Source organism: Panthera tigris, chromosome C2, assembly GCF_018350195.1.
Source record: "Panthera tigris isolate Pti1 chromosome C2, P.tigris_Pti1_mat1.1, whole genome shotgun sequence".
In the NCBI taxonomy this organism is placed as follows: Eukaryota; Metazoa; Chordata; class Mammalia; order Carnivora; family Felidae; genus Panthera; species Panthera tigris.
Window position 1 is genome coordinate 47,174,953 of NC_056668.1, and position 19,559 is coordinate 47,194,511.

A 19,559-nucleotide genomic window follows, 5' to 3' on the forward strand; every position below is an offset into this window, starting at 1 on the left:
TTTACACTGCAGAGAACATTTAGCCATGTCAGGAGCCATTTTTGTTTGTCACAGTTGGGAGATGCTACTTGGCATCTAGTGGAAGCCAGGAATGCTCCTAGAGGTCCTACAGTGCGCAGGACATCCTTCCACAACAAAGAATCACCAGACCCATACTGTTAATAGTCCTGAGGTTGCAAAACTTTGCTCTAATGAGAAAAGAGCTGATGTGTTGAGGATTAAAAGGCTAATTCATAGAATCTTAAAGAAGAAAACAAATCTTTAAAGACCATCTAGTAGTTAGGACACCTATAAGTGGGAAAATGAGGAAGGAGAAATTTAATGGCTGAAAGGAAACTCATGTAGATAATTGGTTTGTTTATTTATGCTCAAACTTATTTCTCAAAGGAATTTTAAGTGGTTAAAAGAGGGTGTTGAGACTTGGAAAGAATTCAGAAATCATTGGAAGTTAGAACTAGATATGATCATGGAGATCACCAAGTCCAGTTGTCTTTATTTCACAAAAACTAAATGACTTTTTTAGAGCTGCATTGCTGACTGGGAAAGGCATGAACTAACCTGATCTTCTGTTTGCCAGCCTCAAATGCTCCCTCCCAACCAGTTACTCCACTTATCTAAATCTTTCCTTGACCAGTTTCAAGTCTCATATGCTCTGTGAAGTCTTGTCTACTGTAGTCCTGCTTAATCTCTAGTTTATTGAGTGTATTTAGTTTGCCACTTGATTAAATGTTGTCTCATACTCTTGTTTCTTGTCTCCTTTCCTTGCTCAGAATGATAAGCTCTTCAGGGACAGTGAATCTTTTGTCTTCATATCTGCCCCAATGTTGGATAGAAGGTAGGCAGTTCAGTGTGTCATGATCAGTGTATTAACCAGTTGTATCCATGTGGTGCTTTGAAGAGAAGATATCCTGCATGTCACTGAGACATATGAGTGGTTTGTCAGTGAACCCATTCCACCTTTCCAGAGTCCTAAGGAATAGCACAGAGTGAGACAGCCTTTGTAGGTCTAGGGCCTGTATACATTGTTAGTTATGCAAAGATGACAAGGCTTTCAAAAGCAAAACAAAACTCAGAGGCAAAAAAAAAAAAAAAAAAAAAAAAAAAATCCTAGGTAATGTTACAGAAATATCATATAGGACCATTTGGCTATAAGGGAGAAAGGAACTTACTAAAATAAAAGTAAAAAAGCTTTCAAAAACTTCCTCAATTAATCAGACAAATTTTATTTCTCTGATAATAATTTCATTAAAAAATAAGTGAAATTTTAAAATGAAGCCACAAGTAAAGAAAAGAAGATTATCCCTAGGATAGCTGATTGCTATGCCAAAGGTTAGGCCAGAGTACATTTTTATAGCCCTATTTTAAGTATAAAAACTGGTATCCTGATAGAATGTTGACAGATTTAAATGTGCTGCCATATGAACCGTGTTAATTCATTATCAAATGATAAAGTACTTAGAAATGTTGGCCAGTTAACTGGCTAGACTCCCCAAGGATTCCTTACCCCTAGTGTGTTGCCCTTGGGGGATATATTTCACTGCACAGTGGAAGTTCCATCAGTTGGAAAGGAAAGGATTTGGAGTGTAATCTAAATGAAAATGAATTTAAGGCAGTTTAGGGTTGGGGACTTTATTGAACCACTTATCTTCCTTGCTCTTTCTTGGCATTTGCCTCACTGTGCTCTAAGGTGAATGGAGTCCTTTGTTTTGGTTCATCCAAACAGCTCTCTTTAATGTGTGTTCTGGACAATTCCCAAGAAATGCCGTAGGGTTATTGAGGGCCTGGGATCTCAGGGAGAAACAGCTTGTAGGTGTCAGACAGCCTGCTACTGCTCAACTGAAGATTCAGGCATCTATGCTTTGCTACAGTTATAAACCTAAGAACCTTCCCACCTTATAAAATGGTAGTTTTTATTAAGCTTTTTTCTGAATAAAAATTAAACCTGAGGAATGAGCTGTTTGTCATGCTAGCCACCAGAGGGCGGAACAGTCACACTTCCTTGGACAGGGGTAATTTATTTTGACTGAACAGGACTATAGTCAGAACACATTTGCTAATGTTTATCAATATAGGAATTTCTAAAATAATGAAATTACTACTTTAGGATGCATACTAATCAGCAGAGTAATTTGTTAAAAGTGTAGCTTCCTGGGCCATACCCTCACAGATTCCAATTTGAATCTCTGGGTGGGACACTGGGAGTCTCAAACATGTATCTTGTATTTACTTTGAGAAACACAGATCTTAATGTTTTGGGCATGCATTTTTGCCTGATTATGTTTTCTCTTAGGATTACAAAGCAAAATGATTTTTGGCGAAAAAACAATAATAGAAACCAGGTATAGGTGAACTAGAATGTTGTTAAAGATCTTTTCTTGCCTTTGTCAAACAAGTTTCAAAAGAAACTCACTTTATAAAGGTTCAGAATCAAAGAAGCTACCAAAACCATGCTTTTGTCTGGAGTTCTACCTCAGTCAATAAAGATCATCAAATCCTTAGGCTTCAAGCCTAATAATTTTTAATGAAATATCCCCTTTATGACCATCTTACAATGCAACCTAATTTTATCCTTTGAGTGTCATGAAGACCTATGCCTGATGTCTTGGCAATGTGAGATGTAATTGCAGAGACCTCTTGAGTAGATTTATGTAATCCTTTCATCATCTTGAACATATATAGAGAGATCTTCCTTTATATGTAAAGATCCAGTTACAGTGATGCACATTGTCCTAGTAAGGGTGATGATTTTATTTTTGCCAGTGCCCCCAGAGAACGGAGGCATCCTAAAGGAAAGTTTTGCCACTGTTCTTAAAAGGACAGAAGAATATGGTGAAGTCTTTTAAATCTATGATAGGATGCTGCAGCTTAAAAGGTTAAAGAATTGGAGGTACTGAGTAAAATGAAAATTGGTTCTGAAGCTGGGACTTTAGATGAAATGAAATGAAAGGAAGATATGATTTTATCAGATGTTTATAAAAACTATCTTCTGTGAGATTCCCATGGACCTATTCTAAGAATACAAACCTTCACTCTCACATATTTCATATGAAGATTTTCCAATGTCACTTCCTTTCTCCTACTTTTCAAGGTTCTTCTGTGAGTATATATGAGTTAAAAAGAAAGTTCTGTAACCTTGCAAACATACACATGGATAGAAAAATTTAATTTTGAAATTAAGGACAAAAGATCTAGAACGTATGAATGGGAAGATGCTTTTTTTAAATGTGAGATTTTATGGAAAAAGGAAGATGTTTTCTATCAGAAATGATGCTGTCTTTACCATAAATTTTAATTAGTAACACTTTTAATAATCTATATATGTTATGAGTATGACAGTATTTCCAAATTTTGATGCTGATATGAATTATTATACTAAAATAATCCTCCCAGTAGAGGAACCTCTAAGAGAAGTTCGGTTCCTTGAGGTCCAGTAAACTTCTGGTAATGTTACATTTCAGATGCCTATTAATAGTTAATATGTAGAGCATGTGATGAAATGAGAATTTGTTCATTATAATCATGAAGCACAGATCCTGTGGTGTTAACATTATTGTAGAGAATTGTTCTGGCTCACATAAGAAATTGAATCCTTACCAAATGGATGAACTATTGAATAGCCCAGAGTTGTCAAACTCTGTTAGTTATAGGTGTGCCAGAAATGGATCTTTCCCCTCAGCACTTAGGGCAGCCAACAGGAACCTATAGGTTGCTCATTTCTACCTCTCCATTGTATCCAGTGCTGCGGAAGCATATTTTCTTTTTGTGCCATTATCTGACAAAGGTTGGGAAGTACTGCAAAGACTTTGTTCTTTAATTCTTCCTAGTTTTTGTCACCCTCCAAAATGTTACATGTACCCTCTCTTGATTATTATCTAGAAAAACATCTTATGCAGCAGGATTATCAATGTCTACTTTGAAAGATGTAAAATTAAGTATGTCATTCCTTCTAAAGTTCTAGCCCAAGGTGACTTAAAAATAAAAGTAGTTTTGAAAACCATTTAGACCATCATGTATTTTGTAATATAGTTGGGTCACTGCCGATTCCCAAGATAAATGTGTTTAAACAGAAGCTTTCTCATTCATCACCAGTCTCAGCTTTCATCCAAATTTATTTAATGATGATGCAAGCCCACAGCATTGGTGTTGCAGTTCATCACCATGGAAGTGTTTCTGTCAACAAATCCTCGCTTTGCTATCATGAAATTGATTTTGCAGGGAAACGGATGATAATCATGGAAGATTTCTTTTACTTCTAAAGAACTTCACAGTTTGCCTGGGTGTCTAAATGGATTGTGTTTAAAATCAGTAACTGGCAATAAAATTGACCAAAGTAAATTAGACCGTTATGAGGTTGGAAAAGGGAAAATGGTAACGAGCTACCTTGTCTGAAACATTTTTTTTTTTTTTTTGGAATGTGACATAGAGACCAGATTTATAATTTAAAACATTCCTCTGAAAACTGTTGTTCTCTACTATGGAAATACAGAACATGCTCAAAGAGTCCTATAAGGTAGGTATCAGAATTCTTAGGATGCTTTGGCTGAGTTTTTCTCACTTACCTTGTGAATGGCATAACAATAATCATAGAGGAAACTTTCCTTAACTAACATAATGTATGATTTTTTTAAAAATATGCCTTTTCTATAACTTGTGTTTGTAGCTGTCTTTGGCTTTTATTTGCTTGTTTAGAGGTTGGGGAGAAATGCAATTACATTGTAAGCTTCTGAGTATAGCTGACTTACAAACAAGGTAGGAAGCACATATCTTAAATAATCCAAACTATTTTAGGAACAGAAAGATGGGAAAAGATGGGATGGGAAAGAAGGACAAGAATGACACTTTTGCTTTGAAGCAGTGTTCAAGAGTATATATCATAGTGGCTGATTTCAGATGTGGATGCAAATATATATATATGTATATATATATGTTTTATGGGGGTTTTCATATGTAGAAGAAATACAGTCAACTCTTGATTGTCAAGGTAACTTGTATTTTCCAATGTGCTTTTTCTGGTTTTCTATCACATTTCAAAGCTTTTTTACTTTCACTATCAGCTCATATGTGCTTATAAAAGCAAATTAATATTATATAATTCACTTACTGTCAGTAAACATTTATCAAGTTCTTAATATGTGCTAAGCACTTTACTGGTCATCATGGATATTGAGATACATCTCAAGAAGGAAGTTAAGTTTGCTCCTGAGAGATCTTATAGTTCACTTTTCAATGAAAGAGACATAAACTTTATTTATTTGAACCACTTCCTCTTCCTCTAATAACATGTGATCAGAAGTTGACTGTAAATGGGAAGTAGGTGCTGTTTGTTTTTAAGGAAGAATGAATAAACCTTTTGAACAGAAAATAAAATACTATACATGCAAAAATATAACACAAAATGACCAAAAAAAAAAAAAATCAGCAAGCAATGGTAAAAATAACAAATTATTTACTGCTTTAAAATGTTAAAGTATTTCATCAAGACAAGTTGCAGTCAAATTAATGTGAGTTATGGAAAATGAAATACATAAAGATGTATTTATACAAGTGCAGAGTAAATATTTTCCATACAGGTATGTAAATGAAAAGATATACAGTAAGTGCACACTTGATAGGACTATGCAGGCAACACTTAGTTAGTTTCAGATACTCTTGGATAGTTCATGCACAAACCTTCCCAAAGTACAAGTTCAGTCAGTCTTTTGGGGGATGTGGAGGGATAATTAAAAAGGACTGAGTTCCTTGCAATAATATCACTATGGACTGGATGAGGGTGAGAGTCGTCAGTTATATATATTACTTACTGTAATTTGTGATTGTCGAGGAAGAGTTGTGGCTGTTGGTGTGATAGTAATACTGCTGGTGACTTTATTGCTTGTTTTGTTTAGTGCCCCATTAGTTAAGCCTTGAGTTCGGTTATCCTGTGGTGGTGTTGAAGGGCTGGCAGGTCTCACGGGGCTGGCCACAGCTTGCATGTAAGGACTTCCTAAGTGAATGTGGATTTTATTATCCTCAGTAGTTATCACACTTGAACTGTTGCTGTTTGAACGTTGAAACTGCCATGATGACTGCCGGTCAGGAGAGACTCTGAAAATTGCATGCTTGGCACTGATTTCTATTGGCTCTGGGGAACGTCCCTGCTCAGGAGAGCCTGCTGAACCAGTCACAGCCAAAACCTGAATAGGTGACATTGTCCTTTCTGGAGTTATAGAACCACAAGACTCTGGGGTCTGTGCTCTGGCAAAGGTTGCCATGGTAATTGGGGACATGCTTTGCTCTAAGTTCATGAGGCCTTCAGCAGAAGTTTTGGATTTCACCGGTGTTATGGAGGCATTTTGGAGGATGGTTATCCTTTGCTTTGGGGTGCCACAGTTTGGAATCACTGCAGTGCTTGTGTAAGAATGAGGACTCTCTGTGGTTGGACTTGTGATTTCAAGAGTGGCTGTGTTTTGGACATGGTCTGGAGTAACCTTTATATGAAGTGGCTGCCCAGGTGTGTGGCTTAGGACTAGATCTCCAGGTTGCATGAAGTTGCCATTGGGTTTAGTTTGTATTTTTCCATTCTGAGGATGGCCCTCCTTAGATTTCATCCAAGGAATCCATAGTTTCCTGTTAACAGGACAGGGGGTAGATGAATTGCATTTGAAGGACAGCACTGATTCCTCATCATTAGGGTCCTCATCCTGGTCCTCATTCTCCTCATATAACTGACCATTGATGACTGCTCGTTCCAGAGGAATGAGACTCTTGTAATCGGGTGGCTCATTGTCTACTACTTCTGTCTGAACTTCTTTAGAAAATACTTGCGGGTCAGAGATGATTCTTCCATTGAGGCTAGGCCGGAGGCTCTTACTGAAATGCCGATACCTCTCTAACTCTTTAGTGAGGTTTTCAATCTCTCTTCCTAAATCTCTGTTCCTGTTTTCTTGTTGATGGAGTTTCTTTTGCAGAACTGAATGATCTCCCTGGAGATGACATATCAGGTCCTCAGTTGCCATGTATTCATGAATTTTCTCTTTCAATGCATCTACTTCTCTTGAGAGGTGTCCCGATTTAGCTTCTTCTTCTTGAAGCCTTTTGAAAAGCCATTGTTCATGGCTGGACTCTGTCTTTTCTGCTAACTTGTACTTGTCAAGTTCCATTTTAACTCGTTCCAGCTCTTCAGATAAAAATTGAGCTTTATCTCGTTCAGTAGCATACCTACGTTCTAGAGTCTCGTACTCATCTTCTGTTTTCATAAGGTCATCCTCAATGGCTTTCATATCCTTTAACTTCAGTCTCAGTCTTTCCACTTCTTGAGAGAGCTCTTTAATCTTATTGTTTTCTTGGTGTAATGCTGTGGTGGACTTACTAGAATCTTGATTTAATTTGTTTTTTAGGAAATCTTTCTCAATTGCTTCCAATGATTGAAGCCTATTTTTCAACATATTAACTTTGGACAGGAGATCATTTCCTTTCTCTTCTTCTGCTTTCAGTTTGTTTTTTAGATCATCTCTCTCCTTGGTGACACTGTACATTTTTTCTTCCACGTCAGTTTTGGACTTTAGTGCCCTTTTTGTTTCCTCAATTAACTTCTCGGTAACCGTCGTCACTTTATTTTGCTCCATTTGAAGCTGAGAAGAAGCAGCTTGCAACTTATCTTCAGTTTGCTTTAATTTTTCACTCATTGTTTTTCTTTCATCTACCAGCATCACAGTTAACGTTTTCAATTTAGTTAAGTCCTCTTTTAGGGTAAATTCTGTCTTTTCCAGCCGACTTTCAATGACTTCTAGCTCTTTGATCCTTACTTTTAAACTCTCCAGTTCTTGTGACAACTGCTTTGTGGTCATCCTTTCTTTTTCTAAATTGCATTTCAGGGAATAACATTCTTGTTTGCTCTTGTTGAAGGCATCTTCTAATCTTTCCAAAGCCATAATCCTTTTATTGAGTTTTTCAACCTCAAGTTTAAAGTCTTTACTCTGTGATGTTTCCTTTTCAAGCCTCTTATTGAGATCTCTGCACTGCTCCTCCATTTTTATGAGTTCTTCATCCTTCCCTTCCATTTCTAGCACACGTTTTCTGAGCTCCTCTACCTCAGCCATGATACCACAGTTTCCATATTCTCCCTTGTTGATTTTTTCTTTTATATCTTGTAGCTCCTCTTCTGCTTTTCGTAAAGACCTGTTTGTCTCCTCTAATTCATCAATTTGCCGGCTGAGTGCTGCCAATTTTTGTCGAAGCTGGCGATTTTGGCTGTCCTCATTGGTGAGCTTTGCCATAATTGTTTCTTGGTTCTGGTGAAACCTTGTGGTTTGTGTTTGCAGTTCTTTCTCTAGTCTGGTCGCCTTCTGCTCTTCTTCCTGAACTCTGGTTTCAGTGAGGGCTAGTTTAGCATGTGTTTCCTTCGCACTTGTGGTTAGGTCTTGGATTTTCTGTCTTTGAAGGGCAAGCTGTGCCGTCAGCCTTTGTTGTTCGTCCACCACCATCAAAGCAAAAGACTTCAGTTTGGTTAGCTCCACTTTCAGGGCGGTGACCTTCTTTTCCTTTTCTTGCTCCTTCTTCTCCTGGGACTCAGTTTCTTGGTCAATTAGCTTCTTTAATCTGCAAAATACAAAAGAGTGCGTTCTGTTTTGTGATTGGTACTTCAGCAACTTCCCAGCTGTGACTAAACATTTATGTAATTTAGAAAGATTTATCAGCTATACAGAATATGGAAAGGAATTCCTGTACTTGACTGGCAAGGAGAATCTTGATAAACAGCTCTGTTTTGCTTTTACAAGGTGGTTTGCCCCCACCCCCTTGCTGATTGGTAACAGTTGTAGCTCACCAGGAGCCTTGGTGGAAGAGTAAAGGCAAAAATAGTTGGTTTAAATTGCGTGTATGGAGCACCTGGGTGGCTCAGTCACTTAAGCATCAGACTTCGCCTCACGTCATGATCTCACGGTTCATGAGCCTGCATGGGGCTCTGTGCTGTCAGTGCAGAGACTGCTTGGGAACTCCTCTCTCTCCCTCTCTCTCTCTCTCTCTCTCTCTCTCTCTCTCTCTCTCTCTCTCTCAAAATAAACATACATACATACATAGCTAGCTAGCTAGCTTGTGGAACAGAACTAGTAGACCGTCTAGCCTGAAAGCTGTAAAAATAGATACAAGTTTGAGGTTCAAGTTGACCTGGCTTCAATATTGGCCCTCCTCTACCAGCTAATTAACCTGAGCTGTTATTTAGCATCCTTGATCATCAGTTTCCCCATCTGGAAAATGGAGGCAATAATTGTATTATCTCAGCAGCCATTTGTGAAAATTTAATGAGATAATTCATCTAAGAGTCTCATAGTGCTGGTGCATAATAATAAGCATTTGGTAGTGTTATTGATGTTCTTTTTTATTAATGTGGTTATTGTTATATTGATAAAATGGTTTGCTTGAACCATTATAGTATGTATACATTATATTTGGTGTTCAATTTCTTGATAAAGAGAGATAAAATTGAGATAAAATTTTATTCACATTGCCTAGAAGTTATGTGCTTCACTGATGGACCTCTCTGCCAATTAAAACTTGGTTTACACTAGCATGACATTTTGCCAGGAATCACCCACTTCATATATATCTTTATCCCCATAGTGGCTGGTAGTTGAATGAGGGGAATTGAGAGGCATCTGAAGGGGTTTAGAATTTTTGTAACGTGGGAAGAACATACAGTGTGATAGGAAAGAGTTTATCAATTAGGGTCAGATGGTAGAAATGACGGAGGAAAAACTCTACAATCAGGAACATAATAACTCCCTCTTAAATGATGACTATTATAATGTTACTTTTTTCTTTTACTTTTTAAATTTGTTGGCATAACAGGATGTCATTTTACATGCAATATAAATTAATCTCTTCCACACACCTTTCTCCTCAGCAGTGAGGTCACAGTTTTAAATTTGTGGCACTCTTAATTACATTGGGAATGGGCTGATTATAGAGGATGTCATTACAGCTTTGCAGTATTGTTATACAGAAGCTAATACAGAATGGAATCCCTGAAGAATTGAACTAAAGGACTTGTCGTGGATGAAAAGTTATAAATATTTGTTTTCTGATCAAGCATAAAGAGTTCATAATTTACTATATCTTTTCTGTTAAGAATGAGTTAATTATCCAATGCAGGTCTTTAATCCTTGCCATAAAACTTTCTTTTTTAAAGCTGTTTAAGGGTTTGAAAGGACATTTTAAAAGGAAATTAATTTGGAAGAGTCTTTGTGGAAAAGTCTTTCTTAAGATCCTAATCTACTCTTTAATTAAACTACACAAGAAGAACATGTTTAAAGTAATTGTATAATGTAAGGATTCCCAACTGTTTTGTGGGGAGGATCCACTTTTATTTTTTCTGTTTTGAGAACCTAACAGGAGGCTGGCTCGAGGGCTGTAGCCTGTGAAATTCTGAAGAAGCTGAGCTGGATGCTGGGGTGGAGTTGATGATGATTTCATCCACAGTCTTGGCAAGGAGGCTTGCCCATGGCTTCTCGCCCTTTCCCACTCTCTATTTGAGACACCTGGGAACCTGAGAAACATGGCGTCTCCTTCCTGAATGGTCATGGTACTTCACAACCCGGTAGTAAAGTCCATGGGCAAACTGCTTTGGTGGTGAAATAGTTACAGAAACTTTGGCAAAGCACTTCTTCCTCCCACCCTTAGCATTAGAATCATATTTAACAATGCTCTGAGCATAATTGCAGTGAAGTATTTTCCCCTCTTTACATCACAGTTCTTAGAGTTTTATTAAAGAATAGTTTCACAAAAAAAACTTTTCAGGATTTGTTTTAACTTATTAAATAATACCATGTGTGATATAATTTTCATGAGAAGGGCATGTATTTTCTTAGTATATAAAAGAGGGAAGATTATTTTGCAGTGCAGTGAAAAAAGCATTAAAACTGGTGATTAGTGAATCTTGGCAGAGCTGTAACTGGCAAAAAAAAGATTTTGAAGAAATTTAAATTGTTTCCATTGTGTTCATTGTTTTTGACAGTAAGCATGATGCATCTTTTTCATCATGGTTGCAAGGTCATGTATCTTTTTCATGCTTTCTGGAAATCAATTGGCATCCCCTTCTGTTCCCAAGCCTCACCTTACAAGGTAGGCACATAAAACTGATAATTTGAATACATTTGCTTTCAGTAATTCCTTACTACTTGTTTCCTAACAACCTGCTATTTCCCTCGGCCAATCCCATGAGCACATATAAGACAGTCAACAGGCTGGTCAGGTAAGACCTGTCAGGGAGAGAAATAGGAGTTTATATGCAGAAGGAATTATACCCCCAACCATCAACTCAGGCAGGAGCGTAGGGCCAGCAACCAGTGAGAATTGAGGATAGAAGAGAGGCCCTGATGGAACCTTCTCAGAGCCAGTTGGGTGCCAGTACTGCTATTGCACATTGTGTGTGTGTGTGTGTGTGTGTGTGTGTGTGTGTGTGTGTGTGTGTGTGTGTGAAAGAGAGAGTGAGAGATTGAGAGAGGTTGATTATACTACTGAATTGGAATTAGCACTTTTGGTAGAGTGAAAGGGCTTACCCTAAATCATTCACTATTTCTTGTCGTATATCCAGAAGTATTTGAAGGTTGAGATTGAGGTTAGTTTATGGACTTGAAGAAAGATGTTTCTGTGCAAAGTTAGCGAGTCCTTATAGGATTTGAAGCTGCAAGTCCGGCTGGTTGTACACAGTGCCCTAAATAAGAAAGCTAATTTTTGTACTGCTAATTACTAATGCAGGTTGTGTGTGTGTGTGTGTGTGTGTGTGTGTGTATCTTTTTTCTTTCAAATATATATGAAAACTTTTAGCAGATATTTGCTATTGACTGTAGTTTAGTCATTTGAGGTCTACAATTACATATCCAAAACTTTTGAAGCCAAATATTTTCGAAGTTGTAGTTTTTCAAATTTTAGAAAGGCACTAAAGAACATCTGTCATATAGAACAGCTCCCACCAAGCCTGTGGCACCACCTCCTAATACTTCTGTGGTGAACCATGCGATAACTGAGATAATAAATAGCCTTACATCTCTTCAGGCTTTGCTGCCAGAGGAGTTCAGATAAGAAATTCTGCCACAAATTAGGGGGAAAAAAAGTGTTCTTATATTTTTAAAATTGCAGACAAGGGATTGTGGATGTTTGAAAATGAAGGTATAGACTGTTAGTGTCTTTGGGTTAAGGAAGGTGTGGAGTTGAGGGTCCTCAAGAAAGTTGAGCCTGCTTTCTTCTTCAGTTGGATTGGGTTTGAAATGAAATAGTACCTTAATTTTCTATTTCCATTATTTTTCTTTGCTTCATAATGGGTTTTAGGCATTGATGCTGACTGACTTTATATGCTGATACAGATTATCACTGACTCTGGGTTTGCTGGCAAAAGCAGATAAATGATTCTGAGAGCTTTTAACCAGGGTACTCACAGTGTTGAAAGCAGCACAGACTTTGTGATGCAGAATGCCCAGATACAAAATTCACACCCTCAGAGCTGTGTAGTCAAATTATTGCTCCTTTTTTCATGAATAGTTCCAATTAAGACACCTGTATGCAGGGATGTTTGTATAATCTATGCTAGGGTTTCTCTAACCTCAGAACTATTGGCATTTTGAGCCAAATGATTCTTTGTTGTGGGGGGCTGTGCTGTGCATTGTAAGATGTTTAGCAGCATCTGTGGCTTGCCTCGCTAGATGCCAGTAGCAGCCCTTCCCAGTTGTGACAACAAAAAATATCTCTAGACATTATTTGCCCAATGTCTCCTGGCAGGGTGGGGGGTGCAGGGCACAAAATCACCCCTAGATGAGAACCAGTTATCAGTGAATGTGTGTCCTTATGGACATTTATATATGTCAGTCTGTCATTAGAGTTAGATTCTCCATCATTCCACCTTACTCAGCTTTAATTAAGCAGGTGCAACAGAAAGTTCCCACCTGAGATATATATATACCTGGTGATTATATCTTCCCTGCAAATGGCCTGTTCTTTACCAGTGCTTGTCAGAGTTTAAGATGCATGTGAATCACCTAAGAATTTTGTTAAATTGCAGCTTCCCATTTAGTAGATGGGGATAGGCCTCAAATTTTGCATTATATGAAGCTCCCAGGTGATGCCAGGATTGACTATGGGTAGGAAGGCTTTACTATTTACACATTAGATGTTTTGCAAAAATGGTACTCTGATGAATATTAACTCAGCCAGTTGTTTGTTATCGATCATACCCCAATCTGTGAACATTGCCTGTATTCCTGACCTACAAGGCCATCCATTTTTTTCACAGAGAACACCAGGTAGGAGACCATGACTAAAATCGCTGAATATCATCCAAACTACTAGAAAAAATGACTCAATATACATATCATAGGTGGTGGTTCAGTAGCTCAGTTTTCACCTAAAGAAGGCAGTAAATAATTTCAGTTCCAATTTGTGATTCTCCTCACCCAGCCCAAAGACTTAAAAAACAGGAGACTGTATAGTAGCTACCATTCTTTATTTAGTGCCAATGAGGTTCTGCCAAGCACTGAAATAAGTCTATGCATGTGTTGGTTCTAATTCTCATGGTAAGCTTATAGGGTTTGGGATTATTATCTCTGTTTTACAGCAATGAAAATTTAAGCTGAGATAGGTCAGGAAGGTGCAAAGCCCAGTATCACATTGCCTCTCCAACAAAGAACACAGACTTATTACCTCAACCTGCTCCACAGTGTCTTTCCCAAAAAAATTCTGTGTGTTGGAGAAACTATTAACCTAAGGAAAAATTCTCTTTGTCATTGTGCTTGTATTCTTTTTAGTTCATATCTCATAGAGCAGTGGTTTTTAAATGTTTACTCTTCTGTCTCCTAAAATAATTTTTTATTATGTACAACTAGTTTGTTCATATAAAGAATAGTCATAGCACTTCCCTTAGCAAGTATCATCTACCTTTTTTCAGCTTGTTTTGAGGCATAATTAACAAATAAAACTGTAAGATATATAAACTATATGACCTGATGATTTGGTATATATACATTGTGAAAGGACTCCCACCAAGTTAACATGTCCATCACCTCACATATTCACCTTTTGTGTGTGTGAGAATGCTGAAGTTCTACTTGCTTATTAGCAAATATACAGTATTATCAACTGTAGTCACCATGGTGTATATTAGATCCACAGACCTTATTTCATCTTTATAACTAAAAATTTGTACCCTTTTACTTCCTGTTTCCTGCTCCCACCTTCCACTCCCAACCCCTAGCAGTCTCCACTCTACTTTCTGTTTATAAAATTCAACTTTTTATTTTTTTAAGACTCCACATATAAATGGTCTGGCTTATTTCATTTACTGTAATGCCCTCCAGGTTCATCTATGTTTTTGCAAACACCAGGATTTCCTTCTTTTTTAAGGCTGAATAATATTCCATCACATATATCACATCACATTTTCTTTATCTGTTCATCTGTTGTCAGACACGTAGGTTATTTCCATACCTTGACTATTGTGAATAACGCTGCAGTGAACATGAGAGTTCAGATATCTCTTCAAGATAGTGATTTCATTACCTTTGGGCATACACTCAGAAATGGGATTGCTAGATCATGTGGTAGTTTTTAAAAAATTTTCTGAAGAACCTCTATATTATGTTGCATAGTGACTGAACCCGTTTACATTCTCACCAACAGTGTACAGGAGTTTCCCTTTTCTTCATATGTTTGCTAGCATTTGTTATTGCTTCTCTTTTTGATAGTAGACATCCTAACAGGTGTGAGATTTCATTGTGGTTTTCCTTTGCATTTCATTTTCCTGATGACTAGCAATATCAAGTACCTTTTTCATGTACCCGTTAGCCATATGTGTGTCTTCTTTGTTTTTGTTTGTTTGAAGATATTTTTAATGTTTATTTTTTATTTTTAAGAGAGAAAGAGACAGAGCACAAGCAGGGGAGGGACAGAGAGGGAGGGACAGAGAGAGAGGGACATATGGAATCCAAAGCAGGCTTCAGGCTCTGAGCTGTGAGCACAGCGCCCAATGTGGGGCTTGAACCCACAAACTGTGGAGATCATGACCTGAGCCGAAGTCAGATGCTTAAGTGACTGAGCCAACCAGACGCCCCTATGTATGTCTTCTTTGGAAAAATGTCTATTCAGGTTCCTTGTCCATTTTATAATTTATTTGTTTTTTTGTTTTTTTGGGGTTTTTTTGGTTTTTTTGTTTTGTTTTGTTTTGTTTTGTTTTTTGCTATTGAGTTTTAGGAGTTCCTTATATATTTTGGATATTAACCCCTTATTGAATGTATATATCATTTGCAAGTCTCTTCTCCCATCCCATAGATTACCTTTTCATTTTGTTGATAGTTTCCTTGCTATGTAGAAAAAAGGTTTTCAGTTTGATGGAGTTTCATTGTTTATTTTTGCTTTTGTTTCCCTTGCCTGTGGAGACTATCTAGAAAAATGTTTCATGGCTGATGTCAAAGAAATTACTGCCTATGTTTTCTTCTAGGAGTTTTATGGTTTCATGGCTTACATTTAGGTCTTTAATCCATTTTGTTTATTTTTGTGTATGGTATAAGAAAGCAGTCCAGTTTCATTCTTTTGCATGTAGCCATCCAGTTTTCCTAGCACCATTTATTGAAGAAACTGTCTTTCCCCCATTGTATATTGTTGCTTCTTTTGTCACAGATTAATTGACCATATAAGCCTGGGTTTATTTCTGGTCTATTCTGTTCCACTGATCTGCATGTCTATTTTTGTGTCTGTATCATACTGTTTTGATTACTACAGGTTTGCAGTATATCTTGGAATCTGGGATTGTGATACCTCCAGCTCTATTGTTCTTTCTCAAGACTGCTTTGGCTTTTCAGGGCCTTTTGTGGTTCCATACAAATTTTAGTATTATTTGTTCTAGTTCTGTGAAAAATGTTGTTTGATAGGTATTGCATTAAATCTGTAGATTGCTTTGGGTAGTATGGACATTTTAACAATATTTGTTCTTCTAATCCATAAGCATGAAATATCTTTCCATTTTTTGTATCATCTTCTATTTCTTTCATTAATGTTATATAATTTTGGAGTACAGGTCTTTCAGCTCCTTTGCTATTGACATAAAACCCAAAAAGATATTGTTAAGACAAATACTGAGGGGCTTAGCCCCTATATTTTCTTCTAGGAGTTTTGTAGTTTCAGGTCTTATGTTCAAATCTTTAATCCATTCCCAGTTGATTTTTGTGTGTAAAATAGTGATCCAGTTTATTCTTTTTCATGTGTATATTCAGTTTTCCCAGAACCATTTACTGAAGAGACCATCCTTTCCTACTGTATATTCTTGGCTCCTTTGTTGAAAATTAATTGGACATATTAGGATGTCCACCCCACCCACCCCCCGCTGGGCTCTCTTTTTTCTTCCACTGGTCTATGTGTCTGTTTTTTATGCAAATACCATACTGTTTTGACTACTACAGCTTTGTAATATAGTGTGAAATCAAGGATCATGATGCCCCCCCAGCTGTGTTCTTTCTCAAGATTGTTTTGGATAGTCAGGGGTTTTTGTGCTTACATATACATTTTAGGACTGCTTTTTGTATTTCTATGAAAAATGCCATTAGGATTTTGATAGGGATCACATTGAATTTATAGGTTGTTTTGAAAAGTAATATTAATTGTTACAATCTGAACATTGAATATCTTTCCATTTATTTGTGTCTTCCTCAGTTTATTTCATTAGTGTTTCACAGTTTTCACTGTGTAGATCTTCCTTGGTTAAATTTATTTCTAAGTATTTTATTCATTTTCTTGCTATTATAAATGGGATTATTTCCTAGTTCATCTTTCTAATCCAATAATCTAATAGTTCGAAAAGGATTTTTAGGAGCACCTGGGTGGCTCAGTCAGTTAAGTGTCTGAGTCTTGATTCCAGCTCAGGTCATGATCTTGTGGTTCGTGAGATCAAGCCCCATGCTGGGCTCTGTGCTGACAGTGCAGTGCGGAGCCTGGTTGGGATTCTCTCTCTCTCCTCGCTCTGTGACCCTCCCCTGCTTCTGCATTCTCTCAAAATGAATAAACTTAAAAAAACAAAAACAAAAACAGGGGCGCCTGGGTGGCTCAGTCAGTTAAGTGTCTGAGTCTTGGTTTTAGCTCAGGTCATGGTCTCACAGCTGCATGGGTTCGAGCCTTGCATTGGACTCTGTGCTGGCAGTGCAGAGCTTGCTTGGGACTCTCTTTCTCCCTCTCTCTGTGCCCCTCTCCCACTCGCACTGTCTCTGTCTTTCTCTAAATAAATAAATAAACTTAAAAAAATAAAAAAAAATAAAAGGATTTTTAAAAACTAAGTACCTCTTCACACATTTTAAAGCCGCCATCCAAAAATTCTTACTCAAGGTTTAAATAACCGCAAACGATATATATTAACATTTGCCATATAATCTAAAAGTCCCCATTGGCAAACCAGTCACCCAAATCAGACATTCAAGGAAAGTCTGACTTCATTTTTCAACTTAGGTAAATGTGTAAATATCCATCTCTTTGGCAACCATTTTACTTCTAAAAGAGATGAGGCATAGCAGCTTGCCCCGAGTTGTTCCTAGATGAAGACACAAGCACTGCTTCCGCCAGTGGTTCTGAAGTTCTTGCTGCTCTGCGCTCATAGGACTCTCTCGGGTGTCTTTCTATAGTTGTACCTTTGTTCTGTGTCCCAGAGAATTTTCCAGCCCAGGAAGATGCATTTGGTAAAATTTTGTTAAATTAGAAGACTGTTTTGAAAGGATTGCTGGAGAACTCAGTGCAAGCCCTTTTTCTGGTAGATCGGTTTTAGAAAGCATATGTGTGTGGATTGCGGATGTAGACATTGACTCCTTTAATGTTTTCCATGCTTATAACTCTGGAAAGTTTTTGTGTACCCTCAGGGGTATGTGTACCCCAGTCTGAAGACTGCCATCTTGGAGAGTACTCATATTCATGTTCAAGTACTGATAGCACAGGATTATAGGATTATACACTGAATCCTGTCCAGTAAAAACAGGTTGTGGAAGCTGGTTTCATGGACACAAACTGAGGTAGTTAAATCCAAACTGGCTTAAAGCAGTGTCTTGTTACAGCTTTTTCTTTAGAGTTTCTATTATGGCTTAGAATTGTTGTAACTTACTGTGGTTTATCACTATTATGTGCAATACTAGTTCCTTGTTTTTTCAAAAATATCACATCTGTCATCTTGAATGTTCTTTGGTACGAACCATGAAGCTGGTTCTTTACTACAAATTATACATTCAGAGGGTCTTTTTAGTTTTTATTTACACATACATATGTCAGCACACATGTGTGACTATATTTTATCTCCTCTTTGTGAGACAGTTAGTAATATTCATCATATAACACATATGAAACAGATGGTTTGTCTAAATGTTCTAATGCCAGTCATACCCATAGTAATTCATAATTTTCACCACTTTTTATTATGTCTTATTTATGTGCATTACAATCAACCCCACTAAAATACAAGCTTCTTAAGAATCGGGCACATGTCTGACTCATTTGTTTCTTCTGCAAATATGTCTACTACATACCCTTACATGTGGAGAGTATCAAATGTTTTTTTATTTGTTTACCAAAATGAATGTTTTTTGAAGGAATGAACAAATATGCCTTCCTGTGGAAAATACCGTAGCACTGACCTGAATAATTTTATTCAGCTTTAAAAGAAGATGCTCTCATGTTTACTATGTACACAGTTTTAAGTATTTTTAAAAAATGAGGTGTAAATGGTTTCCCCATTGGTGTTCTCCAAGTACATTGTTGGATTTTTGAAAGAATCAAGACTGTTGCAATATTTCTTTTTCCTTCTTCAGATTCCTGCATTAAATTATATGTGCTTGCTTGTTTGAGAAGGGAGATTGGTGGTAAATGTCCACATCCTAGGCCCTTAGTCTCTTTTGGTTATTTCATCTCTGCAAACAAAGGAGTGATTCTTTTATTTTTTTCCTTACAGTCCAGAGCTCTATTGGACAAATATGTTCATTACACAAGTAACATTAATCAACAGCAAATGAAATTGAAAAGGAATATTCATCTATAATCTGACCACCCTAATACATCAATTATGTTTCTACTTTTCCAGATTTTTTTCCACTTCATTTGACACCTAGCCCATATAAATAAATGTAGGGTAATTATCAAGCAGTAAAACCAATTCCACAAACCATTAATGGCACTGTGTTGTTTCTCTTAGCTGTAGAAATCAATCTGTATGTAGGGAACTTCAGAGTCAGCTTACCTTCTCATCTGTCATTTTTAGGAGACACCTACTCCATTGTATCTATTATATGGATCCTGAATCTAAGTTTTTGTTGTTATGAATATGGCAAGACTTGTTCATTTAATTTGCAAACAACAAAAGAATTACTTAGTACTGGGGCTATACTGAGATGAACAGGGGGAGCGTTCCTGTTCTCAAAGCATCCGTAGGCTTTTGGGAAAGAATGAGCAGATAGTTCCAATGCAATTCAGTAAAGATTCTAGAGCATTGATTCTCAAACTTTTTGGTCTGATGACTCATTTATACTCTTAAAAATTATTGAGGATTCTAAAGAGCTTTTTATTATATTTATATC

The 19,559-nt window shown here is 37.1% G+C and overlaps 2 protein-coding genes across 5 annotated transcripts in view; one reads left to right on the forward strand and one right to left on the reverse strand.

Annotated features, from left to right (window-relative positions):
* The window catches only part of CMSS1 (cms1 ribosomal small subunit homolog), a 381,170-nt gene that overhangs the window by 22,549 nt on the left and 339,062 nt on the right, over nucleotides 1-19,559 (forward strand). The window contains exon 1 of one of the 2 annotated variants that reach the window (XM_007095959.3): nucleotides 4,424-4,510. The exons of the other annotated variant lie outside the window; for it this stretch is intronic. The gene's annotated coding sequence lies outside the window, so the exon portion shown is untranslated. Of the gene's footprint in view, nucleotides 1-4,423; nucleotides 4,511-19,559 lie in introns of those variants that run through there. 2 annotated transcript variants of the gene reach the window in all.
* The window catches only part of FILIP1L (filamin A interacting protein 1 like), a 112,806-nt gene that overhangs the window by 13,410 nt on the left and 79,837 nt on the right, over nucleotides 1-19,559 (reverse strand). For 2 of the 3 annotated variants that reach the window (XM_007095962.2, XM_042999026.1), the window contains one exon: nucleotides 5,437-8,577. In XM_007095962.2, coding sequence (XP_007096024.1) covers nucleotides 5,781-8,462 — 2,682 coding nt within the window. In that variant the 5' untranslated portion in view covers nucleotides 8,463-8,577 and the 3' untranslated portion in view covers nucleotides 5,437-5,780. Of the gene's footprint in view, nucleotides 1-5,436; nucleotides 8,578-19,559 lie in introns of those variants that run through there. The other variant, XM_007095961.3, reaches the window with a different exon arrangement.